General features: G+C 44.7%; 1 protein-coding gene across 2 annotated transcripts in view; it reads left to right on the top strand.

Annotated features, from left to right (window-relative positions):
* LOC140386728 (B-cell CLL/lymphoma 7 protein family member B-like) overlaps nt 1–27,508 on the top strand; it is a 34,265-nt gene that overhangs the window by 260 nt on the left and 6,497 nt on the right. Inside the window, exons 2-6 of one of the 2 annotated variants that reach the window (XM_072469346.1) lie at nt 14,092–14,167; nt 18,523–18,552; nt 19,607–19,721; nt 23,355–23,525; nt 27,033–27,091. In XM_072469346.1, coding sequence (XP_072325447.1) covers nt 14,092–14,167; nt 18,523–18,552; nt 19,607–19,721; nt 23,355–23,525; nt 27,033–27,091 — 451 coding nt within the window. Of the gene's footprint in view, nt 1–14,091; nt 14,168–18,522; nt 18,553–19,606; nt 19,722–23,354; nt 23,526–27,011; nt 27,092–27,508 lie in introns of both variants that reach the window. The other variant, XM_072469345.1, reaches the window with a different exon arrangement.

Below are 27,508 nucleotides of genomic sequence, written 5' to 3'. Positions count from 1 at the left end.
TTCAGATTGACATTTCGGTCGACCAATCAGAGATCCCGGCGGTTCTCGGTCTCTATGGTAACCGCGACGCAGGACGAACGAATGAGCGTGGGTGGGGGGGTTTCCTCTTGCCTTGCAGGAGCTGGCTGGACAACAACATTTTGATTCATTTGCTGAGGGTCCCAGATAGAAGCCGGATTCTCTCCACATCTCATTCCTCAAATAGGTCAGGCCACCGATCTGGAGCCCCCTCTTTCCCCCCCCCCCCCCCCCCCCATGTCTGCATGGATTTCCTCCGGACGCTCCCACAGTCCAAAGATGTGCAGGTTAGGTGGATTGACCATGCTAAATTGCCTTTGTGTCCAAAGTTTATGTGGGGTTAAGGGGATATTGTGAGATAGTGGTCCTAGGTTAGCCTGCTCTTTCAAGGGTGGATGTGATGGGCCCCTGCACTGTACGGATTCTGTGAAAACAATTTCAGAATTGTTACAGCGCAGGAGGATGCTTTTTGGCTTAGTGTCTGCATCGGCTCTCTGAATGAGCAATTCGCCTGGTGCCATTCATTGTCCCCATAACCCTGCACAGTCTTTCTTTTCCGATTACAGTCAAATTTGCTTTAAATTGCTTTGTTTTAACCTGCTTCTACCACACTCCCAGACAATGCATTCCAGACCTCCGTTCAGAGAATTTACAGTTCAGAAGGAGGCCATTCAGCCCATCATGTCTCCACCGGCTCTTGGAAAGAGCACCCTACCCAAGCCCACACCCCCCACCCTATCCCATAACCCAGTAACCTCACCCAACACTAAGGGAAATTTTGGACACTTAAGGGCAATTCAGCATGGCCAATCCACCTAAACTGCACATCTTTGGACTGTGGGAGGAAACCGGAGCACCCGGAGGAAACCCACGCACACACAGGGAGAAAGGGCAGACTCTGCACAGACAGTGACCCAAGCCGGGAATCGAACCTGGGACTCTGGAGCTGTGAAGCAATTGTGCTAACCACTATGCTACCGTGCTGCCCTTAACTACTTGTGTGGACAAGTTTTTTCTCATTTCATTTTTGCTTCTTTTACCAATTATTTTAAATCTACCTTTTACCGTTCTTGATCTTTTGACAAGTGGGAACAGTGGTACCCTATCTCAGAACCTTTACAATACAGAAGGAGGCCATTCGACCCAATGAGTCTGCACTGGCTCGTTGAAAGAATATTCTACATCCTCTCACTCCCTGCCTTATTCCTGGTAACCTGACACATTATTTTCATAAAGCAATCCAGTTCCCTTTTGATTACATTGATCAAACCTGCCTCTGCCACCCTTTCAGGAAGTTCCTCGCATCTTTCTGCCTATTATTTGGACTCTGTGTCATTTAGTTTTGATGTACATCTTGAGAGGGAACAGTGTTAACACTGTCCATACCTGTTGAGACTCTTATTTTATCTTCCAATAAGAATCGGTGATTCAGTTGGTGGGAGGTGTCAATAATACTACTTTATTGTTAATTACTCACTGGTATACACTTGAATGAGGACTGAATAAAAACTTAGAAACAGAATATCAAACAGTACATAAAAAGTCAAGCACAGGGCAAAAGCATTAAGCACAAAAGAAAATCACTTGAACACAAAAACAGATAGATGATTCAAGAATTCAGGAACTAAGGACCTTGACCATGAGGTTCTATGGAATTTGTATCTCTGGTTTAACCCCTCATTTACGTTCATTGGCTTCTAAGTCTCAGCGGAGACCCTGTATTTTGTTCAAATTAATGTCTGTTACTTAGAGGATAACTTGCTAATCAAACATTGGACATTACTTAAGATTGACTGGTGCCTTTCAAAACTAGCATAGTGCTTGCATGCATAGTCTTAGGAAATGTACTGGATTGGATTTGTTTATTGTCACGTGTATCGAGGTACAGTGAAAAGTATTTTTCTGCGAGCAGCTCAACAGAATCATTAAGTACATGAGAAGAAAAGGGAATAAAAGAAAATACATAATAGGGCAACACAACATATACAATGTAACTACATAAGCACTGGCATCGGAGGAAGCATACAGGGTGTAGTGTTAATGAAATCAGCCCATAAGAGGGTCATTTAGGAGTCTGGTGACAGTGGGGAGGAAGCTGTTTTTGAGTCTGTTCGTGCGTGTTTTCAGACTTCTGTATCTCCTGCCCGATGGAAGAAGTTGGAAGAGTGAGTAAGCCGGGTGGGAGGGATCTTTGATTATACTGCCTGCTTTCCCCAGGCAGCGGGAGGTGTAGATGGAGTCAATGGATGGGAGGCAGGTTCCTGTGATGGACTGGGCGGTGTTCACGACTCTCCAAAGTTTCTTGTGGTCCTGGGCCGAGCAGTTGCCATACCAGGCTGTGATGCAGCCTGATGGGATGCTTTCTATGGTGCATCTGTAAAAGTTGGTAAGAGTCAATGTGGACATGCCGAATTTCCTTAGTTTCCTGAGGAAGTATAGGCGCTGTTGTGCTTTCTTGGTGGTAGCGTCGACGTGGGTGGACCAGGACAGATTTTTGGAGATGTGCACCCCATGGAATTTGAAACTGCTAACCATCTCCACCTCGGCCCCGTTGATGCTGACAGGGGTGTGTACAGTACTTTGCTTCCTGAAGTCAATTACCAGCTCTTTAATTTTGCTGGCATTGAGGGAGAGATTGTTGTCGCTACACCACTCCACTAGGTTCTCTATCTCCCTCCTGTATTTGGATTCATCATTATTCGAGATCCGGCCCACTATGGTCGTATCGTCAGCAAATTTGTAGATGGAGTTGGAACCAAGTTTTGTCACGCAGTCGTGTGTGTACAGGGAGTAGAGTAGGGGGCTAAATACGCAGCCTTGCGGGGTGCCGGTGTTGAGGACTATTGTGGAGGAGGTGTTGTTGTTCATTCTTACTGATTTTGGTCTGTTGGTCAGAAAATCGAGGATCCAGTTGCAGAGTGGGGAGCCAAGTCCTAGGTTTTGGAGCTTTGATATGAGCTTGGCTGGGATTATGGTGTTGAAGGCGGATATGTTTTCTCACATCTGCCATGTTCCACAGCTTGGCAGAGACCTAGCTAAAATTGATTAGTTGATTGGACCGAGAACAATACTGAATGCAATAGAATGCAATGATTAATTCATTATATGAGAAAATGATTGGGTTCCCACAGTCAAGGCGCTTATAATATTTTTGCATATTAACTATATGCATTCAACTAGCCCCTATATGAATAAAACTAGAAATAAACCTATACTCTTATCAATACCCCTCAACATCTTGAATACCTCTATCAAGTCTCCTCTCAACTTTATTTTCCAGAAGGAAAACCGATCCAACCTTTCCAATCTATCCTCATATCTACTGTCATTTATCCCTGGAATAATTCTTGTCTATCTCCTCTGTTACCTTTCTACTCTGTCCTTACCCCTCATGATTTTGAATGAATCTATCATATCTACTTTCAGCCATTTTTCCAAGCAAAACAGTTCCAACTTCTCCAATCAGTAACTTCATTGCAGTGATAATGTAAGCCTACTTGTGACAATAATAAAGATTATAACTGAAGTTCCCCAACCCTGGAACCATTCTTGTTTTCTGCACTGCCTTCGCATCCTTCTTAAAGTATGGTGTCCACAACTCTATGCAATGCTCCAGCTGACATTGAACTAGTGCCTTGTACAAGTTCAACATATTCTTGCCCCTACTAATAGTCCTCTAGGTATAAAGGCCAGCATTTCATGAGCTTTTTTGATTATTTTCGATACCTGTCCATGACGTCGTAATCGTCTGTATGCCTGGACCGTCAAGTATCTTTAGGCCTCTACTGTATGTAGCTTTACATATTTCGAAAGTATCCTGTTCAATTTCTTTTTAAGTCCAAGGTAGATTACCATACATTGAAATCTCTTTGCCACAGTTTTATCCATTCACTAAATCTATTAATATCTTGTTAAAATTTTACATTTCCATCCATATTGTTTACAATACCAACTACCTTTCTGTCAATAACAAATATTGATATATTGCTTTCTAGCTTGTCAACTAAGTTGCAAATGTATAGTGAAAAGTTTGGGCCTTGCAGGACATAGTCCAACGTTCCCTCAAATCTTTTTTTGGAGTGTGAAGGTTTCCTTAAGTTATTTTAAACGTTTTTGCCTGGCAACTTAAATAGGCCAACTTAGGTGCAGCCTGGGCAGGGACTTTCGGGTTGCTGCATACCTGTGCATTTTACAGGGAATACTGCACTAGTCACAGCCTGCCAACTGTACTACCTACCAGATCATTGTCTTCTCTGTCTGCTGTGACACGGCCAATTTCCTGACCAAGTCAACAATTTGCCTTCAAATCCATGAGCTTTAACTTTGGCTAACAGTTTCTGATGTGATCATAATCTATTCTATAATATTCAATTTTACATTCAGTTTGAGGGAGAAAAGAGTGGGTCTAAGACTAGTATTTTAAGCCAGGGAAAGCCAGAAGACCCCACTCCCGGGATTTACATGACTCGCAACGCCTCGCGAGGTTCAACACGATCTTGTGAGAACATTGCGATGTGAATCTCGTCCACAATGGGTGGGATCACTTTTTAGAAAATCTGCATATTAAAGCGAGGCAGCTAGCTTCACCCTAATGTGCAGATTCCCAAGGTACCTGAAGCTTTGGGATTCAACCCCTTTGCCTCAGAAATCTCGGGCAAGTGCCATTCAGCACTGGTCCCTACAAACTTGGTAACTGGGCCGACCGGTCCTTTGTCCCCTTCACCGTCAGGTCAGATTACCTGAAGGTGCTGGGGATATGGTTCAGAGCGGCTGGGGCGTGCACCAAAAACTGTGAGGAGCGCATCGCCACGGCAAGACAGAAACTGGGCATGTGGGAGCAATTGCTCTCCATTGCGGGCAAAACCATGGTCATCGGGTGTGAAGTACTCTCGGTGTTGCTGTACGTGGCGCAGGTCTGGCCCATTACCCGACCCTACGCCGCAGCAGTCACCCGAGCCATCTTTAAGTTCATCTGGAGATCCAAGATGGACCGTGTCCGAAGGGACACCATGTACAAATCTCTGGATAAGGGAGGGAGAAACGTAGCCCTCATTCTGATGGCCACCTTTGTGTGCAGCTGCGTCAAGCTGTGCGTGGACCCCGGTATGCAAACACCAAGTGTCACTACATACTGAGGTTCTACCTGTCCCCGGTGTTACGAAGGATGGGCCTGGCCTCGTTGCCGCGGAACGCTCCAAGTAGTTGGACCGTGCCGTATCTCCTGTCCCTCGTGGAATTTTTTTTTTTTAGAAAAACATCTTTGACCACAAGGCAATGAAGCAATGGTCTGCACATAATGTCCTCGAGGCCCTTATGGAAAAGGAGACTGTGGAGGATGTGGAATGGTTCCCTGAGCAGACTATCAGAGTCATCTGGCAGAACGTCTCATCACCAGAACTGTCAAACAACCACAAAGACCTAGCTTGGCTGGTGGTGAGAAGGGCCCTCCCTGTCAGATTCTTCATGTACACCCGAAGTCTCAGCGCCATCGCAAGCTGCCCTCGGAGTGGCTGCGGGGGAGATGAGACGGTCACCCACCTCCTTGTGGAATGTGCCTTTGCAAAGAAGGTCTGGAGAGAGATGACGTGGTATTTGTCAAGGTTCATCACGAGCAGCTCTGTGACACAGGATTCTGTGCTCTACGGACTGTTTCCAGGGACAGACACCGAGACAAACATCAACTGCTGCTGGAGGGTCATCAACTCGGTGAAAGACGCTCTTTGGTCTGCCCGAAACTTGCTGATCTTCCAGTACAAAGAACTGTCCTCGACCGAGTGTTGCAGACTGGCACATTCCAAGGTCCAGGACTACGTGCTGAGGGACGCACTCAAGCTTGGGGAAGCTGCCGCCAAGGCGCAATGGGGAAAGGCCACTCTGTAAGGTCTTCCAGCAAATGTACACCGAGGGGCTGGTAACCGTGTAAAATCCCTCGGTCTGGGTCATTAACACTCCAATGTACAAACGTATTGAAAGAAACATGACGATGTAAATATTTAAGAAAGAATTGTAAAGTAAACAGGGAAATGTGTGGAATGCCATCCCAATTGAATGCAAGAAAGTCTAGTGAGTATGTAACTTTGGAGGAAATGTACAGTCATAACAATTCGAAATGTTCTGTAATGTTTATTAGAGATTTTATGAATAAAGTATATTGTTTGAAAAGAAAAAAACTGGTCCCTACAAACTGGGACTAGACGGAATGGCATTCGGGGTCTCCAAGGAGTTTGGAGGCCCCTAGCTGCATAGCCTTTGGGCAGAGTGGTGCCCTGCCACTAGGGTACCCTGGCAGTGCCAACCTGGCATCTTGGAAGTGCTACCTTGGTGCCAGCCCCCTAGATCTTCCAGTACCCCAAATATCGCAACCCATGGGCTTGGGGCCACCTTTACCCCTAAAGTCTTTGACGTTGTCCTCGAAAAGGACTCCCAAAATCCAGCCAATTTCAGACTGGACCAGAACATGTGTGTGTGGTTCACTGGTCCCCTTAAACACCACTCGCGGGCAGCACAGTGGCGCAGTGGTTAACTCTGCTGCCTCACGCACCGTGGTCCCAGGTTCGATCCCGGCTCTGGGTCACTGTTGGTGTGGAGTTTGCACATTCGCTCCGTGTTTGCGTGGGGTTCGCCCCCACAACCCAAAGATATGCAGGGTAGGTGGATTTGCCATGCTAAATTGCCCAATGGAAAAAAATGAATTGGGTACGCTAAATTTTTTTTTTTAAAACACCACTCATCTGTTTTCCACCTACAGAAAGAACCTATTCAAACGCATCTTTGTCATGTGTGTTCTGTACACCACCTTAAATTGAATTAAGCTCAATCTCGCAAATGATGAGATTGAGTTTATCCTACGCAAGGCCTCACTCCACAACCCCCCCTCAAATGCACCACCCAGCTCCTCCCACCTTGCTTTTTATCTCCTCCAGCGAGGCCCTCTCCCACTCCATTAACTCCCTCTAAATATCGGTGATCTTACCCTCCCCTATCTCACCCTGACACTATATTTTCCAGCAACAGAGGGGCCGGAAACGTGGTCAGCTCCTTCTCCACAAAATTCCTAACGTGCAAGTCGCGGAATCCGTTCCACCTCGGGAGCTGAAACCTTTCTACGCGTTCCCCCAGCTCTGCAAGTCTACCCTCCACAAACAAGTCCCTTAACCTCACTGTCCCCACCATTCCCCAACTCTGCATATCGAAGCCAACCCCACTGGAATAAATCTATGATTTCCACAAACCAGTGCCCACAACAGCATTCTCTCCAGCTTAAAATATTGCTTAAACTGATTCCAAACTCTTAACGGAGCAACCACCGATGGCTCATAGAGTATTTGTCCAGCAAGACCGGAAACGGAGCCATCACAAACGCCCTCGGACTTCCTCCATCTACTCCCAAACCAAACCCCCCCCCCCCCCCCCCGACTGCCTGGCCCTCTGCAAAAGGGCCCTCCAGATCCAAGGCACTTTACTTGTTTACCCTTCTCCCAAAAGAATTTGGCCAGGAAAATCGGAAGATTCTGGAAAATAAATAAACATTTCGGTAGGATCGTCATTTTTACAATTTGGACCTGCCCTGCCAGCAATAACGGGAGAACTTCCCACCTCTTTAAATCCTCCTTCACCCCTTCTACCAGGTTGGTCACATGCAAGTTGTGTAACAGAGCCCAGCTATGTGCAACCTGTATTCCCAGATACCGGAAACTCAACCTGACTAACAGCAACTTCTCCCAGCCCCTGCCTTGTCCATGGGAACTCACCAGAAAGACCTCCCTCTTTCCACGTTTAGCTTGTACCCCAAAAAAGTGCCAAATTTACTCAGCATCTCCATAATCCTGTTCATACTGGAGATCGGGTTTGTCACATATAACAAGTCATCCGCATATAGGGACACTCGGGTTCCATACCTTACCCCCCCCCCCCCCCCCCACCCCCTTTCTATTCCCCTCCACTCCGTTGATGCCCAAGCACAATCACCATCGGCTCAATCACCAACACAAAACGTAATGGGCAGAGTGGACATCCCTGCCTTATACCCCTGTGCAAACAAAAATACCCCAAACGTCTGTGTTAGTGCGAACACGAGCTGTGGGGACTAATCCAGGCAATGAACTCCGGTCCAAAGCCAAACTGTCTCAATACTTCAAAGATACTCCCAATCAACCCGGTCGAACGCCTTCTCCGCATTCATGGAAATCATTATCTCTGTTTCCTGACCAGTCTGGGGTGTCATCATCCTCCTTGTATTGGTCGACAATTGTCCCCCTTCACAAACCCTATCTGGCACTCCACTATCACCCCCGGCAAACAATCCTCCAAGCGTGTTGCCAGCACCTTCACATCCGCATTTAGGAATGATATAGGTCGATAAGAACCACACTCCTCAGAAACGTAGGGCAGCGCGGTGGCGCAGTGGTTAGCATTGCTGCCTCACGACGCCGAGATCCCAGGTTCGATCCCAGCTCTGAGTCACTGTCCTTGTGGAGTTTGCACATTCTCCCTAAGTCTGCGTGGGTTTCGCCCCCACAACCCAAAGATGTGCAGGGTCGGTGGATTGGCCACGCTCGATTGCCCCTTAATTGGAAAAAATGAATTGGGTATGCTTAAAAAAAAATTTTTCAATCCTCAGAATCCTTATTCATTTCCAAAATGAGTGAAATCGAAGCTTGTGCCAATGCGGGCTAACAAATCATTGAACATTTCCATTAGATGAGGCCTCAACTCCGTTGCAAACTTTCTATAAAATTCCACTGGGAATCTGTCTGGGCATGGAGCTTTCCCAAACTGCATTGACCCAATGCATCTCATCACCTCCTCTAACCCAAGTGGGGCCTCTCTCACCTGCAGTTTCCCCTCCTCTACTATTGGGAAATCCAAGCTGCCCAAGAACTGTTTCATGTCCAAGTTCTTTCAGCCTCTCCTCAGGACGGAAGTTGCTCAACACCGGTAACATCCTGGTAAACTTAATTTGTACTCTTACTAATATTTTTACATCTTCTCTGAAGCGGCCACAATTATTTAGCTGATGCTTGAGTGGTGTTTCATAACAATTTAGTATGATCTTTGCTTTTATGTTCTATTCCTCCTTGTATGCTTTACCTTATCGACTTGCCCTGTCACCTTTAAGGATTTATGTCTTTAAAAAACAAGGTCTCTCTCTGCTCATCTTCACTTTTCACCATCATGCCTTGTATTATACTTCCTTTCCCTATTAGTTCTTTAGACATAGAACATACAGTGCAGAAGGAGGCCATTCGGCCCATTGAGTCTGCACCGATCCACTTACGCCCTCACTTCCATCCTATCCCCGTAACCCAATAACCCCTCCTAACCTTTTTTGGTCACTTAAGGGCAATTTGTCATGGCCAATCCACCTAACCTGCACGTCTTTGGACTGTGGGAGGAAACCAGAGCACCCGGAGGAAACCCACACACACACGGGGAAAACGTGCAGACTGCACAGACAGTGACCCAGCAGGGAATCGAACCTGGAACCCTAGCGCTGTGAAGCCACAGTGCTAATCACTTGTGCTGCCCAGTTCTCAGTGCAAAACTTCATAACTTATTCGTATTGAACTCCATGCCACTATCCCAAATCATTCCGAATACTATAAACTACCCTCATCATGATCTGCCTTACCAGATCATCTGTAAACTTTATAATATTTCTCCCTACACCAGAGTCTAGGTAATGAACCCAAAACTGACCCCTTGGAGAACACCTCTGCAAACCACCTTCCATCCTGAAAAACATCCACTTTTCTTTGTCACCAAAACCAATTTTGTATCCAAGTAACCACTTTCCCCTTAATTCCTGGTCTTCAATCTACATAAGCCTCCATGTGTAACTTCGGTGAATGCCTTCCGAAAGTCCCCACAGGCAGTCCTCGGACTTGATTGGTTCCTGAAAACCGCCTCTTGAGTCAAAATGTCATAAGAGCAATGTTATTAATGGGGATTGATTCCTGAACCAAGATCTGACACTGATTTTCAGCAAAATGATCCAGCATTTTGTACCCAATCAATTATAGATGAGTAATATAGCAACGTTAATGTATTTATTGACAAAAATCATAGAAATGCATGTCCTGTATAATACTGTATATTACCCCAGTACCTACACATGATCTAAAAAGCTTAGACACATTTAAAGCCTGAATGTTTCTTCATCATTCCTGGGCTCCTGGGTGGGTCTGATGGGTGAAGGTTTCCGAGCTTTTTGAGGTGATTTGGAAGGACCTTTATGAGGTGACCTGGACTTTTTGAAAAGCTCTTGGTTTTACATTTTGAAGGGTGCCTGACTGGAGTCTTGGGATTCTTTGTTGCAGGTGATTTCTGGGGACTTGTCTGCTTTCTTAGAGAAAGTGTCCAAGGAAATTTGAGGTGCTCTCCTCAGGACAAAATTTTCTCCAAGCACCATGCAATTTTGAATGTGTGACATCATTCCACGTTTCACCTGTGTTCTTAACTACATGGTAAATGTTGGAGTCTTTCAGAGTTGGTCCATCTTCCTTCTTTGGTACTGTTATGGCCTGAGCAGATGTGCTGCTAAGATAGTAGGCCTTAGTGGCCCATGGGCTGCAACAGTGTGATGGTGCTGGGGGACAGAAACACCACTTTGATGTCAGGATGCATGTCAACAAGGATGGATGGATGACTCGGAGCATTGTTGGGGGTTAACAATGCTTTAGATGCAAGATGTTTTTGCTGTAATAATTCCTGACACTTGGCACAAAATGATGCTTAAACCACTCCTTAAAGATGTCCCTATTGACTCATGCCTTGCCATTGGATTCCCAGATCACTGGGAGAAATGCCTTGGACTATCCCTCGAAAGCCCTGAGGTTTTTCCGAATGGTACACAAGCAGGGGTTTAAGTTTAAAGTCACCTGCAGAATTTGCACCGAGCAAAAGAGTGAGCCTATCTTTAGCAGCTTTGTACCCTGGCATGGATTTCTCCTCTTTGGCAATGGAGGTTCTGGACAGCATTTTTTTTCCCCCTCAAGAGCCCAGTTTTGACAACATTAAAAACCTGCCGAGCAAATTAGCCCTGGCTTTAAAATGGATAAACCACTCCTCTACATACAATAAAATGCACTTAATTTTTACATTTTGTTTCATTGTAATTGTTCAATGTTTCTTGTACCAGAGTTATGCTTTTATGCCATTATTATGGGCAAAGAAACTCTAAATTTTAAGAAAAACAAAGGCAGCAAGCACCGTAAAAATGCGCCAGAACAGCAACTGAATGTTGATGCGCATGTATGAACGCCATTAAAGTCAGAACAGGGTATAAATTTATAAATGGCGTAAGCACTGTTAATCGAAAGTCGTAAAGTGAAGGACTGTCTATGTATACATCTACTTCACAAACTTGATCAACTTCCTCTATTTCACCAAAAGATTAGTCAAGTTGTCAGACGTGATTTGTGTCGAATATATTCAGACTGGCTGTCCTAGATTAACCCATGCCTTCCCAAATGAAAGTTTATTTTGTCCCAAATAATGGTTTCCAATACTTTCCCACCACCGATTTCTGACTGCCTAGTCTGTAGTTTTCTTGGTTTATCCCTCTCCCTTCCTTGAACAGTGACATAAAATTAGCAATCCCACTTGTTGAAAAACTGTGACCAATTCCTCTTTCCTGTTTCTATCTTTGCTTCTTTTAGCAACCTAGGATGCATTCCATCTGGATCAGGTGACTAACCAACTTTCAGCATTCTAATCATTTTATTATATCTTCTCGATTATTATCCGATCCATTACTTCCCTCTCCTTTTTGATCGTAAACTTCAAATCATCCACATCCTTTGTGAACACTGATGCAAAGTACTTTTACCCTGTTCCCTGTCTCTATAAGAAGATTTTTCTTTGGTCTCTAATATGACTAGCCTTTTCCCCAGCTAACTACTTATACTTATATGTTTATAAAATGTTTCATAGTTCAATTTAATGTTGCCTGCTAAACTTCTCTCATAACCTCTCTGCCTCTCATATTAACCTTTTCAATTATTTCTTGTTCATTTCATAACCTTCTGGGTCATTAATTGAATCGAGTTCCTTTTTCAATGTTATTTTACCTTTTGTTTCCTTTGTATTCAGAAGGGCTTAGTTGTAGATGCTCGATCTTTTTTCTCTTCAAAGGAATATGCATTTTTTACTCCTAAACTTTACTGAATGCCCCATCACTCCGGCCATTTCAGAGGTGTCTAACAAAAATAGAGTAGAAATATTAGAAGGCTGTATTTATCCTAAAATGAACAGAGAAAAACATAGGACGGAACATTCCGATAATTTGTCAAGCGTATCAGTTTCAGCAAGATAACCGGCGTGTGGCTATCCAGCTCCGAATCAGGTTTTCGCTCCAGACTCTGTGCACAGAGAATCTGAGATTGTGGTTTCCAAGGTCACTCTGGTGGAGTGTAGCCTGATAGAGCTGGCGCAAAGCAACAGAGATCGGGGTGTCGTCTTTAAAGGGATCATTGACCTGCATTGGAAAGGATCCCCCGGTGCCCACAAGCATCGGGGGCAACCCCCCCCCCCCCCCTCCACATACACACACACTACACTCCTCCCCCACCACATATGAGGAGACTTCTTCCACACTCCTAAGGGGAACCCACCCCTCGCACTGCCAGGGGTCGATGCAAGGAGGGCATGTCCCACTTTGCCCAAGAGGCTGTACCTACCTTTGTGTCCCCGACGGGTTCCTCTCAACAGCTTCCCGTTTTGCTAAAGCTATTGTAAACCTCGCTGACTTGATGTTCCTATCTGGGGGACCGACAGGGGGCAGGGAAAATCCAAGAACGAGAGATCCCACCGCCACGGTTCTCGTTCCTGCGATTTCATGGCATTTTCCGCTGGCGTCGCCATTTTCACCTCTGAAACCGCTGGCTGAAAATACCTCCCACAGCGTTGAATATAATCATGGGGGAGAATTTCTGATATGTGCAGAGGAGAATTCTTTTGATAATGTCTAGAGTCCAACAAGGAAGAAAGCAGTGTTAGATCTGGTTATGGGAAATGAAGTGGAGTCAGTGGTGTAAGCGATGATCTAGCTAACAGTGGGCACGACATAATTCCTTTGAAGTAATTATGGAAACTGACCAGAAGACATTGAATGTAAAAATGTTCATAGTTATTTTCAGTGAGAGTGATCCCTCGAACTGGGCGATTGGAAAAAGTCTCCGTTAATGCGACTATATTGTAGTCCCTTGTCGCAATTTGTGTCTGTAGCTCACCGGTGTTATTAATTACACTGATTTATTTAATTCCAATGTGGTATAATAGCTGTCTTCAATTTATCAATACATATCACAGGTATTTTTAAATGCTTTACAAAGGTTCCTCCGTGTTCATAATATTGAAGCAACTTAGGTACTGCTATTTTTGTGTCTTTTGTTTAAACTAGCCAATCTCCTTTAGCTTTTCCCACGGTAAACTGGATGTGAGGGAGGAGCAGAATAACACCAATATATTATTTAACTATTACAGTGAAGCCATGTTTGCTCTTGCCTGTCCCTTTAAGGCACCTAGGTATAATCTCTGTAAATAAGCAGTGATGAAAGTCAGTAAGAATTACATTAATCTTCTCGCAGCAAGTTGACAGATTGGCACTAGTGTAAATTTCTGATTCCTGACCAACCTGTAAACATCCTTTAGCAACTGTGATTGGCATGAGCATGACCTGGCTAGGATTTATTTTTTTGTTTGTAAATATTTTTAATATGTCTAAGTAAGGAATGTGGATCAACACAGGCTTGGTGGGCCGAAGGGCCTGTTCCTGTACTGTGATGTTCTTTGTTCAGTTGCAATTTGTTGATGTTTTACCCAATACGACAGATTCTGACTATTTGTACAGAGAAATATGTAGTTGTGTTCCTTAGAAGTTGCAATTTTTAAATGTCTGTTGTGCAGCCTGCCTTGCTGCAACCGTTGTGTGCTGTGTACAAATTTCCTACCAGTCAGCTTTGAAGACTGAGACTCTATTAGTCTGTGTGGATTAGCGCTTCCTTTATTTAAACTTGAAGCTCTCAGTTCCTCACATTCAGCTCATTGACAGTGAACTCTGAACTACCACAGGGAGAAGAAGTGGGTGACGGTGGGTGATACATCGTTGCGGATCTTTAAATGGGTGCCAGTGACTGACCCCAAAGAGGTGGGTATTTCATGATCGTTCACTTAAATTAACATAAAAATTGAAGACATATGATCAGGCCATGTGAAAAATCAATTTAGGCAATCTTGATCCAGTTACCATGGATTTGGATCCACAACACAAAACTGCCCCAACAGTAAAACTGTACACACCACAAATACCAGAGTATTGATGTTGGAGCTACTTCACATTATTGGGATGCGGAGCTTTCAACCAAGTGTGCTCACCTGTGAGTGGCTTTAAATGACACTGGTGCGCAAAACATACAAACCAACATAACAAATTAGGAGCAGGAGTAGGCCCCTCGAGCCTGTTCTGCAATTCAATAAGATCATGGCTAATCTGATTGTAACCTCAACTCCACATTCCCACCTACCCCAGACAACCTTTCACCTCCTTGCTTATCAAGAATCTATCTGGCTCTGCCTTAAAAATATTCAAAGGCTGCGTCCACTGCCTTCCACCTAAAACGTGAACATTTATCACAAAGCAAAACTTAAGGTGCACTGTGTATTATTGTAGCCACTGGTGGAGTGGAAGAGGAAGATGCCTATCATTATGGATATATCATTGAGATTGCCAATTTTCTTTTTGAATTGTTTTTCTGGATTTCTTTTGTGTTCTGTGGATGCTGGAAGACTTGCACATAAATACTGATGACAGCCAGCTCCATCTTTCTACCACATCATTCAACTCTTCTAGTGCTCGTCCAATATCCAGCCTTGGATGAGTTATAATTTCCCCCATGGGAGTCTTTGGCTCCCATCACAAAGACACCATTCCCTGGCCCTGTCCCCATCTGAATCAGACTCTTAGCAACCCTGTTTTATTTAACCTTAAGCTGATCTTCCAATTTCATATTCTCTCCATCACAAACTCTGCTTCTTCCCACTCTGTAACATCACCAGCTTTCATCCCTACTTCAACCCTTCTGACAATGAGACACTGTCCAGACTCGATTATTTCAACGTTCTGCTGGCTGGTCATCGTCCTCCATTGTTCATAAATGCCAGTTTGTCTAAATCTCTGCTGCCTTTTAATCTAATATGCCCAATCCTACCTGCCCTTCACATCTGTTGTTGCTAATTAATCTCTTTTGGTTCTTGGTCTTTTAACAGCTCAAATGAAATATTTTCACCTTTGTGCTTAAATCCTTTCATGTTCCAATCTTCTCCAGCTCTATAACCATCTTCAAATTACCCCTTCCTTGACTCCAGCATTGTGTCTCTCTGCCCTATTCCTCTCTTTAAATTGTTCTATTAGTAATGCTTGCCCCTTCAGCCTTTTCCCTGACACATTTGTGAAGTACCTTAGAAAACATTTTTTTTTTTATTAAATATTTTATTGAAAATCTTTGGTCAACCAACACAGTACATTGTGCATCCTTTACACAATATTATAACAACACAAATAACAATGACCTATTTTATAAACAAAAAATGACTAAATAATAAATAACAAAAATGAAAACTAGCCCTAATTGGCAACTGCCTTGTCACAAGTAACACTCTCCAAAAATATAATTTAACAGTCCAATATATAATTATCTGTAGCAACGACCTATACATACTATACAGTATATATTAACAACCCTGAGAGTCCTTCTGGTTCCTCCTTTCCCCCCCCCCCCCCCCCCGATCCTGGGCTGCTGCTGCTGCCTTCTTTTTCCCATTCCGTCTATCTTTCTGCGAGGTATTCGACGAACGGTTGCCACCGCCTGGTGAACCGTTGAGCCGACCCCCTTAGGACGAACTTAATCCGCTCTAGCTTTATAAACCCCGCCATGTCATTTATCCAGGTCTCCACCCCCGGGGGCTTGGCTTCTTTCCACATTAGCAATATCCTGCGCCGGGCTACTAGGGACGCAAAGGCCAAAACATCGGCCTCTCTCGCCTCCTGCACTCCCGGCTCTTGTGCAACCCCAAATATAGCCAACCCCCAGCTTGGTTCGACCCGGACTCCTACTACTTTTGAAAGCACCTTTGTCACCCCCATCCAAAACCCCTGTAGTGCCGGGCATGACCAAAACATATGGGTATGATTCGCTGGGCTTCTCGAGCACCTCGCACACCTATCCTCCACCCCAAAAAATTTACTGAGCCGTGCTCCAGTCATATGTGCCCTGCGTAATACCTTAAACTGAATCAGGCTTAGCCTGGCACACGAGGACAACGAGTTTACCCTGCTTAGGGCATCTGCCCACAGCCCCTCCTCGATCTCCTCCCCCAGCTCTTCTTCCCATTTCCCTTTTAGTTCATCTACCATAATCTCCCCTTCGTCCCTCATTTCCCCATATATATCTGACACCTTACCATCCCCCACCCATGTCTTTGAGATCACTCTGTCCTGCACCTCTTGTGTCGGGAGCTGCGGGAATTCCCTCACCTGTTGCCTCGCAAAAGCCCTCAGTTGCATATACCTGAATGCATTCCCTTGGGGCAACCCATATTTCTCGGTCAGCGCTCCCAGACTCGCAAACTTCCCATCCACAAACAGATCTTTCAGTTGCGTTATTCCTGCTCTTTGCCACATTCCATATCCCCCATCCATTCCCCCCGGGGCAAACCTATGGTTGTTTCTTATCGGGGACCCCCCCAAGGCTCCAGTCTTTCCCCTATGCCGTCTCCACTGTCCCCAAATCTTCAGTGTAGCCACCACCACCGGGCTTGTGGTGTAGTTCCTCGGTGAGAACGGCAATGGGGCTGTCACCATAGCCTGTAGGCTAGTCCCCCTACAGGACGCCCTCTCTAATCTCTTCCACGCCGCTCCCTCCTCCTCTCCCATCCACTTACTCACCATTGAAATATTAGCGGCCCAATAATACTCACTTAGGCTCGGTAGTGCCAGCCCCCCCCTATCCCTGCTACGCTGTAAGAATCCCTTCCTCACTCTCGGGGTCTTCCCGGCCCACACAAAACCCATGATGCTCTTTTCAATCCTTTGAAAAAAAGCCTTCGTGATCACCACCGGGAGGCACTGAAACACAAAGAGGAATCTCGGGAGGACCACCATCTTAACCGCCTGCACCCTCCCTGCCATTGACAGGGATACCATATCCCATCTCTTGAAATCCTCCTCCATCTGTTCCACCAACCGCGTTAAATTTAACCTGTGCAATGTGCCCCAATTCTTAGCTATCTGGATCCCCAGGTAACGAAAGTCCCTTGTTACCTTCCTCAGCGGTAGGTCCTCTATTTCTCTACTCTGCTCCCCTGGATGCACCACAAACAACTCACTTTTCCCCATGTTCAATTTATACCCTGAAAAATCCCCAAACTCCCCAAGTATCCGCATTATTTCTGGCATCCCCTCTGCCGGGTCCGCCACGTATAGTAGCAAATCGTCCGCATACAAAGATACCTGGTGCTCTTCTCCTCCCCTAAGTACTCCCCTCCACTTCTTGGAACCCCTCAACGCTATCGCCAGGGGCTCAATCGCCAGTGCAAACAATAATGGGGACAGAGGGCATCCCTGCCTTGTCCCTCTATGGAGCCGAAAATATGCAGATCCCCGTCCATTCGTGACCACGCTCGCCACTGGGGCCCTATACAACAGCTGCACCCATCTAACATACCCCTCTCCAAAACCAAATCTCCTCAACACCTCCCACAAATAATCCCACTCCACTCTATCAAATGCTTTCTCGGCATCCATCGCCACTACTATCTCCGTTTCTCCCTCTGGTGGGGCCATCATCATTACCCCTAACAACCTCCGTATATTCGTGTTCAGCTGTCTCCCCTTCACAAACCCAGTTTGGTCCTCGTGGACCACCCCCGGGACACATTCCTCTATTCTCATTGCCATTACCCTTAGAAAACATTTTAAACATTAACGGTACTATATTGATACAAGTTACCCCAGTTCCTCACACTGTTGGTCTCAGTAATTGCTGAAAAGAGAGCTGATGCTTTTAACGTGTTATTAACGTAACTCATTTACGCTTGCGGGAAGTGACCTGCTCTCTGCAAACAAAAGGAATATGTTCAAGCCTTGCACCTTTTTAGAATTACCTAGAGGTTTCAAGAGCCTAGGGTTTCCCACTATTTTCTACACGGCAAAGCCTCGGCCAGTCAGAGTTGACTTGTCAATCAATTAGCACTCCTTTTCTCCTGTAGTATAGATTGTTATGATCGTTTGAAATTTGGCATTCTTGCAATTGAATGTCCAATTGAGTGCAAGACAAAAGCTTTGGTAACATGTCTCTCTTTTCAACAATATTCAAGTTCTGTACTACTAAATGACTGTCTCAGTAATTTCTCAAAATCAGTCACCCATAGTGATATCAGCAGTCACTAAAATAATTGCTAAAATTGATAATTCTTGACACTCTATTTTTCTTTTTTTTTCTAAAGGACATCCGAGCTCCTCGAATGGCTCAATTGGTAAGTGTATTGACCAGTGTAAAACCAAGAAGGTCCCAGGTTCATTTACCATTCTGTGCTGAATTAACTGATCTCAACTTTGCTTCTTTCAGAAATGCTATAATTGACCTCAGTGGCCCTGTGTTAGCAATAGAGTTAAAAATTGCCCCTTAATTGGAAAAAATGAATTGGGTACACTAAATTTATAAATAAATAAAAAACATCCCAGGTTCTCACTGTGATCACTACGCAGTGACATCTACTGAGGTGTGTACCAGAAAGGGTATAATTTGGCAGATGGAGTAGAATGTGGGAAAATGGGAGGTTGCCCATTTTGGCAAGAAGAATGGAAAAGCAGAATATTAGTTAAATGACGAGAGACTGCAGAATGCTGCGATACAGAGGGATCTGAATATGCTTGTACATGAATCTCAAAAGTTAACATGCAGGTACAGCAAGTATTAGGAAGGCAGTTATGATGTTGGCTTTAACTGGAAGGGGGGCGTGGAGTATAAAAGTATGGAAGTCTTGTTATAACTGTACATTGGTGATATAACATCTAGTGTGCAGTTTTGGCCACCTTAAGGAGGGAAGCAGTTAATGCACAGTTCACTAGACTGATTCCTGGGATGAAGGGTTTACCTTTTGAGGAGAGGTTGAGCAGGTGGGGCCTATGCTCATTTGGAGTTGAAAAGAATGAGAGGTGATCTTATTGAAATGTATAAGATTCTGAGGGGGCTTGACAGGGAAGATTCAGAGAGGATGTTTCCCCTCGAACTGGGGGCACAGTTTCAAAATTAGGCTTGAGATTAAAAGGAATTTTAACTGCCTGAGGTGAGTGTTTAGTGCTTGGAAATCTCTTACCCAGCGTGCAGTGGAGGCTGGGTCATTGAATATAGGTAAGTCTGCCCTAGAGGAACTTTTATTGACAAAAGAGTCAAGGGTTATGGAGGACAGGCAAGAAAGCCGAGTTAAGATCACAATCTGATCAGCCATTATCTTATTGACTGATGAAGCAGGCCTGAGGGGCAGATTATCTTACTACTCCTAATTCTTATATTTTTTCTGTCCGTAGGACAAGTCAAAATCGAAGAACAGTCATGAAACAAAAGATACAAAGGGAGACAAAGGCTTCCCGCTGCTGCCTGTGTCTGATAACAGTTCCTCCCCCATTCTTCTGGAGCTGAATGGTGAGTGTGCTTAAACTCTATTGCATGGTGCTCTGACATGACCCAGTACATTTACTGCTAGTTTTCCTTGATTTGTATTGTATCTTTTGGGGTAACTTTTGGAGAGGTTGCATATTATCATTGCCTTGAGGTGGGGCTGTTCCCTTGAGAGATTTATTCATTTTTCTTTACAATTGGGTGACTTGCAAAATCATTTCTGAGGGTTTTGAGAACTAATCGTGCAGTATGGGACTGGGCTAACATGTATATGTCGGCCAGACTTGATATAAATGTTAGGTTGCCTTCCCTGAAAGATATTATGGAAATCAGTTGAGTTTTTCATGTCTACTTTTTCCAATGTTATTTGACAAATGACCAGATTTTGCCATATTAGGATTGGAGTTGCTAGTCCAGTCCATTACCATACTCGCTCTGCTACAAGTGCTAACTGGTAAGGAACTATGTAAAGCAAAATCTTATCATTTGATATTTTCATGTATAATCTTACTTTGCAATAGGTGATTTTCTTATACCTACACACAATAACTTGATTGTACCCCAAGCTTGTTCAGCATAACACCACCAGAACACTACTGGAACTGTGACATTTCTGTCTGGAATGCTTCTTGCCACAGTCTTAGTTCATCACCTCAAAATGGCTCCATCATTGGTCCCGAGCAGTGATTAACCTGTAACCACCAGAATGTCACCCTAGCTCAAAATACATTACTCAGGTTTGGAAGAACAGAGTAAATAAGTAGTTTTTTCTCAAACTTCTTGCACAGTGAAAGTGGCATGAAACTTCACTGAAACCTATTGTCAGCACGAATGTGAATTCCTGAACTTCATCTCACTCTTTGAGGAAGGAGAGTCAATGCCATTGTAAAGAAAGATCGGAATACAAGCCACTTTGGGATTGCGTAAAACATTTTAGGTCGCTGATTGTAGAGCAGTACAGTAGAAGGTAGGAATTCTTGTGGTGTTGCTAACTTTGCCTTAGTTCAATTGCTCTGTTTTATTACCTTTGCTCTCGAGTCGCCAGGTATCTTTATGATACCGCCACGAGGTTCAAGTCCGAGTAATGATCAATAATCCAATACACCGATTAGTAAGATTTAAATCAAAGCACATTTATTATACACCGTAATCGCTAGTCATACACAAATTCTACGTCTAAGCTACTTCTACAACTAACAGGCCTATACTTAACTTTGGACTGGCCCACCAGGTCAGAGAAACAAATGGCCTTTCGTTCGGGTTCTGAGCCTGCAGGATTCAAAGTTGATACGGATTGGTAGCTAGGAGCGCCTATCTCGTAGCGAGCGTTGAATTAAGACTTACAATTTCGATCTTCACTGCTCCGGTCACGGTCAATGTTGGTTCGTTGTTGCTGGGTGACCCGGGCAGGAAGAAGAGAGCGAAGAGGTGGAGAAGAAGAGAGCAATTTGAACTTGGGGCTCAATTCCAATAGTCCCCAGGGGCTTCCCGCCTTTCGGGGTGGACCCTGTACCTGGTCCCAAGTGATTGGACTTTGTCCCAATCGCTTGGTTTGATTTTCTCCAATGCTGGAGTGGTTCCCTGATCGATGGGCGGTCACCTCCTTTTGTGTAGGCTCCTGCTGGCGCCGAAGAGTCTGGTTTTGCTTTGTGTGTCTAAATGTTGCTTATTGTTCCCGGGGATTGCTCATTAGTATGCAGATGGCTGTTGTTTTGTTATGCTGATGGTTGCTGGTATCGATATTGCCTGGCCTTTCCAGAGGTAAATACACAGCCAACCTGCAGCTGCTGGTTTTTGTCATTTTGGCTGACTTTCCCATCAGCCTTTGCCGTTCGCCATTTTGAATCGGATGTTGGCCATTTTAAGTGGCTACAGTGGCCCCATGGATAGAGTCTCTGCCTGGGTCGGAAGCTCTGGTTCGCACTACACCCCCAGACCAGATGGCCAAGGAAGATGGATTCATAACATGGCCAAACAGGTTGAATATCATCCTGCAATGCCTTCTAACATGTGCCAGGCAGTAAGAGCTGGAGAGATTCCTGGTTGGCCATGTGATGTAAAGAACATTGGAGCCTTTCCCATCACTTTCCATCACGCCAGAGTATAACATGTAAAAGTGCATGCTGGCATTGCAATTCGGATTCCCCGACTGAACTGTAACACTCCATTATCATGGGTAGAGGAGCTGAGGAATAATTGCATGAATGAAGAAATAATTGAAAATACGAAATGGCTGAGCTCCAATATATCTGGTACCGCTAATATACCTGGTACGGTAACCTTTATCATGTCAACCACCAGCTAAATACTAATTAACTTACTGTAATTTTTAAAAAATGCAACACACTATTAAGACCATAAGACATAGGAGAAGAATTAGGCCATTCGGCCTATCGAGTCTGCGTCGCCATTCAATCATGGCTGATATGTTTCTCATCCCCATTCCCGTGCCTTTTCCCCATAACCCCGAATCCCCTTATTAATCAAGAACCTATCTATCTCTGTCTTGAAGACACTCAGTGATTTGGCCTCCACAGCCTTCTGCGGCAATCAGTTCCACAGATTCGCCACCTCCTGGCTGAAGAAATTCCTCCTCATCTGAGTTTTAAAGCATTGACCCTTCAGTTTAAGGCTGTGGCCTCGGGTTCTGGTTTTTCCTACTAGTGGAAACATCTTCTCCGTGTCCACTCTATCTAGGCCTCTCAGTATCCTGTAAGTTTCAATAAAATCCCTCCTCATCCTTCTAAACTCCAACGAGTACAGACCCAGAGGCCTCAACCAAGCACAGTGAGTAAATGTTTTGAATGCTGTTGACCATGTACAGAACTCAAAAGTCCCAGATGTAATTCTTGTTCTTTACCAAATTAAGTGATATCAGTGGTGTCAGGATAGGCTACTGTATTTGGTCAAAGTCCTTGGGCTAAGGAGGAAGGAAAATTGGGTAGACGTTTTCTTACTGATTGCTGACCATGAACCCCTCTACTCTCTTCAAGCCCCTTCACCCCCCCCCCCCCCCTTCCCAACCTCACAAGCTCACCACTGCACCGCCTTGACTGAAAAAAGTGCAGATGGGGGCATCACATAAGGGCAGGGTTTGGGTTGGTTGTTAAAGTCCCAACACTGGCTGTACTTGCGGAACCATCTCCAGACTTGAGTTCTTCCTTTAATGGAGAGATGAGTAGATTCCTCCAATGGTACCATTGGTAACAGCAACATTCAACTGAGCAACACAAACTAGCAAGTGCCATGTTTGATTCTCAGCTTGATTCTTAATTCCAGTGACTTGATCTGATTGAGCATCATGGTGGAGCTCTATGATTGGTCTTAACATCCCTGGGCCAGGGATGGAGAAACTGTTGTATTGGGTGAGAAGAGAGTTGGGCTTGGCTCTGATGCCAGATGTCGGAGAAGCTTGACAGTATTTACTGTCTCAACTTGTGCATGGAGAATGATCACTAGGAAAGTTACCTTGAACCCATATCCAAGCTGGAGTACCGGCCTTCAGGGGAGCAGGGACAGAAACAAGGGAAAGAGCTTTAAAATGCTTACTGCAGATACTAATAGTGACACATTGGACCTAACTATTGGAATATTTTCCTCCTTCCTTATGATAATTTCAGATTGATTTAAGTATATCTTTCCTTCCTAATCTTTCAGATGAGACTAGTAATCAGAGCTCCCTGTCAGATGCCTACCAGGTAAAAGTGGACAGCAGTACAAACTCGAGCCCCAGCCCGGAGCAAAGTGAACCTGTCAGCCCAACCCTTCTGTCTGATTTTAAAGCAGATGATTCTCAACCTCCCATGCTTGGGCAGGAAATCATGGAAGGTATGGAGAGCAATAGAAATTATCTTTACTATTTCTGTGTAATCAGTGTGGACATACAGAACTTTTCTTGTACAGGTTCTAGGATGACTGTTCAAAGCAGTATGCAGAGAGTGCTGAATTGTCACAGATGTCATTTTCGTTAACATGTGGTTCTGCCTGGCTGCTCAGGTAATTGTGAACAAGAGCAGAGAGTTCTCCTGGTGTCCTGATTTGTTTCCCCAACAAATATCTCCAAAAAATCACCAAAGAATTATTGCTTAAAAAAGACAAGTTGCCAAAGCTTTTCATCTTACACTCATCAGGACAAAAGCGAGAATGCCAAATTTCACCAGCAGTCACAGCAATATACTACAGGAGAAAAGGAGTGCTGATTGGTTGGAAAATTAACTCTGCGGTATTGTCATGGAGAAAGCAGTAGGCTTCACAAGAATACATATTCCTCTTGTTTGCAGAGAATGGGTCCTTGTGTATAACTGTATGTGTTTTCAGTAAGTGTGAGTGAACCACATTACAAACTCAACTGATTATCTTAAAATTGTTTGTAGTGTAGCTATTAGCACAATGTGTTGCCTAATTGCAGAATTACATTGAACAATACGCAGTTTGTTTTGGGGTTTGCAAGTGTGGGATCTTCAGTCTGGCCTGTAGTTTGCCGATTGTGAACAATCAAAGGTATATGGGGCGCGGTTCTCCGCTCCGGCGCCGGTTGGGAGAATCCCCAGGCGCGCCATTTTTCCCCGCGACGCCGGTCCAACGCCCTCCCGCGATTCACCCAAGCGGCAAGAGCGGCCCCGTCGAGTTCTGCGCGGTGCAGGCCGGAGAATCGCCCGGGACACTCAAAATGGCGATTCTCCGCTACACCCGCTATTCTCCGGCCTGGATAGGCCGAGCGGCCTGCCCAAAACGACGGCTTCCCGCCGGCACCATCCACACTTGGTCGCTGCCGACGGGAACAGCGCGGGAACGCTGGGAGGGCGGCCTGTGGGCAGGGGGGTTCTTTCACCGGGGTAGGACTCAAAAGGGGTCTGGCCCGCGATCGGTGCCCACCGATCGGCGGGCCGGCCTCTCTGAAGGAGGACCTCCTTTCCTCCACGCCCCGCAAGATCCATCCGACATCTTCTTGCGGGGCGGCCTCTGGGAGGACGGCAACCACGCATGCGCGGGTGACGGCAGTGGCGCCGCGTCATTTAAGTGGCGCCGCTTTTACGTGGCGCCAATGCCCGGCGCGCACTGACTACGCTGCTTTCGCGATACGCCCCTTGAGTTTCTCGCAGCCCCGATCCGAGCCCATTTTCGGGCCCTGAATCGGTCGAGATCAGGGCCGTTTCGCGCCGTCGTGAACCTCGGCGGCGTTCACGACGGCGTGGGCACTTAGTTGCGGGAGCGGAGAATCGCGCCCAGGATGTTTGGTTCAATCAGCCAATCATTAGGCCATATGTCCCATGCACCTGGCATTATACCGACACTGAAATTCATCCATTACATTGCTCAGTTGTGTGGTAGGCAGAACGTCCCAAGTCGATTTTGGTCTTGTACTCCAATCCTCTTGCAATAAAAACTAACATGCCATTTGTCTTTCTAATTGCTAACTTTGTGTTTCACATGCATCAGTCTCTCTAAACATAACATTTAGCTGTTTCAATCATCTTAAAAATTTTCTGTTTTCCTATTCTTACTACCAACATGAATACAGTGCAGAAGCTTGCCATTTAAACTGCCAGAATGTGCAGAAATAACTTCTCTACAATTGTCCACAAGACATGCACACACCTCACACACTCCTGTGGTACCATTCAAGATGAATAGCTTGCTAACATTATTGAAGAATGTCCAGAGCCTTGTATGAACAATAGTGGTTTGAGAGAGGTACTGGAGGGTATTTGATGTATGTAGAATTGTATCATACACTTTTCTTAGAGAAAGGGAGAACAAGAATCCCATTATTTTTATGTACACAGAAAGTGATGCTGTAGAACTCACAATTAGTGCCCAGCTTTCTTATCCTGTCTCCTGACAACACTTATTCTCACTAGGGCACAATTCCATCAGTTCTTTCTTTCGAGTAGCTTGCAATAACAACCACTTTGACCACTAATACCAATTGCTCCAATAGAGATCCACTAATTGAGCCTGGACTATGAGTGTCAGAAGGTTTTTCTATTGTCTGGATAGTAATTAGGAGTGGGAGCTGCTTACCCCACTCCACTTTCAGGGCCACTGAAGCCAGTTTATAGTGTTCTACCGTTGCAACACCCTGGGCTAGTGCGCGGTCAATTCCAGCCCTACTTGACCCGGAGTTACCACACAGTTGAATTAACCAATAATTCCTAGGAAAATACCCAAAGCCTTTGGCCCTTGGTTGGTCAATAATTGCAGTCACCAGGTTTGTAAATTTAAACACAATTACTTATTATTTATAACAAGAACTATAATGACATGTTTCATATATATATATATATATATATATATATATTATATACACAAAACAGACAACGGGTGAGGAGAGGGTGTAAAAATTAAGTAAAAGTAGGAAAGGTCTTTGTGTCAGCTGGTTGTCTTTTTCTTTAAATTTAGAGTACCCAATTCTTTTTTCTGATTAAGGCGCAATTTAACGTGGCCAAACCACCTACCCTGCAAATCTCTGAGTTGTGGAGGTGAGACCCTCAGACACGGGGAGAATGTGCAAACTCCACACGGACAGTGACCCGGGGTCGGGATTGAAACTGGGTTCTTCAGATGGTTGTCTTTAAACAGATCTTCCTTCAAAGAAAGCTTTCAGATCCACGTTTCTGTTTGCAGCCTGTCATGATTTTCACTGTAAACTCATTCAGGTCTTTCCAGTTTTAGAAATACAGCACTCAAGAGCCTTTCTGGAGAGAGTGAGAGAAGTTCCTTTCCCTGATTTTCCAGGATTCAAACTGAGCTTCTTGGGTCTCTGAAAATCATTGCACTCTAGTAGTACCTGATCACCATGCAGAATACGGCCTTTTGGCCAATTAATTGGCCACCATCCAATCAATCGAACCGAGTCTCATCTCTCGGTTGCCAAAAAAGTCTGGGTCTTGTTATCCAAAGCTAGCAGCACCGAATACTATGTTGCAACTTCTTGAATTCCTCCTTCTCTCTGCTGTTTGACTTAAAGAAACATGTCCATTAAGCATCCATGGATCAAAAATAATAACGGAAAAATAAAGAAAGGGGAAATAAGGGAAGCATAGGAAGGACCCTTACACTACCTATTGCTTCAGTTTTAAAACCAGCAAGCTCTGTAGAGCAGTCCTCCTGTCTAGACACAAATTTCTTGATGGTGTATGAACTAGCTGCTTTGAAGAAAGTGCAAACTAATATTGCAATTTCCAGTTTATTTCTGGTTAGCTTTCACTGTTTTTTTTCTCCTGCTGCTAGAATCTGCCATTTCTGTGTCTGTTATTCAGTACGTGGACATTATGGTTATAGCAGTTGTAATTTCTCAATTCTCTCTCACAGAACCTTCCCTTCCTTCCTCAGAAGTAGGAGATGACCCTCCAATGCTCACAAAGGAGGAGCTGGTTCCCTTGCAGCCTCAGGTAAGCCAGGAACATATTTTGTGTACATCTACATTCAGGAAAGACTGAGCTTGTATGTATATTTTTAAGTAGTTGGAGCAGAACACACATTTGCATTGAGCTCCAAAACCAACTTTGAACTCCTAGCGCTCCTCTTACTTGGGTTATTTAGCTTGGTTTGGACATGGGTGAGTCAAATTTGCAGATCGCAGAATTTTATTTTAGAAAACCACACCGACCATGACCTTAGGCTGTGAGTGCATACTGCTATTTTTATTTTTCTGTAAATATCCCTGTTTTGGTGCCAATTCAAATATCATGCAGCCACAGTGGAAGGGGAATGATTAATTCCTGAGAAACACATGGGTGAATGTGGTTTAAGAAATTTTGATTGTTCTGAGGACCGTTGGTTTATAAATTAAAATGACAGGTGCCAAC

Source organism: Scyliorhinus torazame, chromosome 12 (assembly GCF_047496885.1).
Source record: "Scyliorhinus torazame isolate Kashiwa2021f chromosome 12, sScyTor2.1, whole genome shotgun sequence".
Taxonomy (NCBI): Eukaryota; Metazoa; Chordata; class Chondrichthyes; order Carcharhiniformes; family Scyliorhinidae; genus Scyliorhinus; species Scyliorhinus torazame.
Note: the sequence above shows the minus strand (reverse complement) of the source record. Positions and strands in the feature narration are given on the sequence as shown.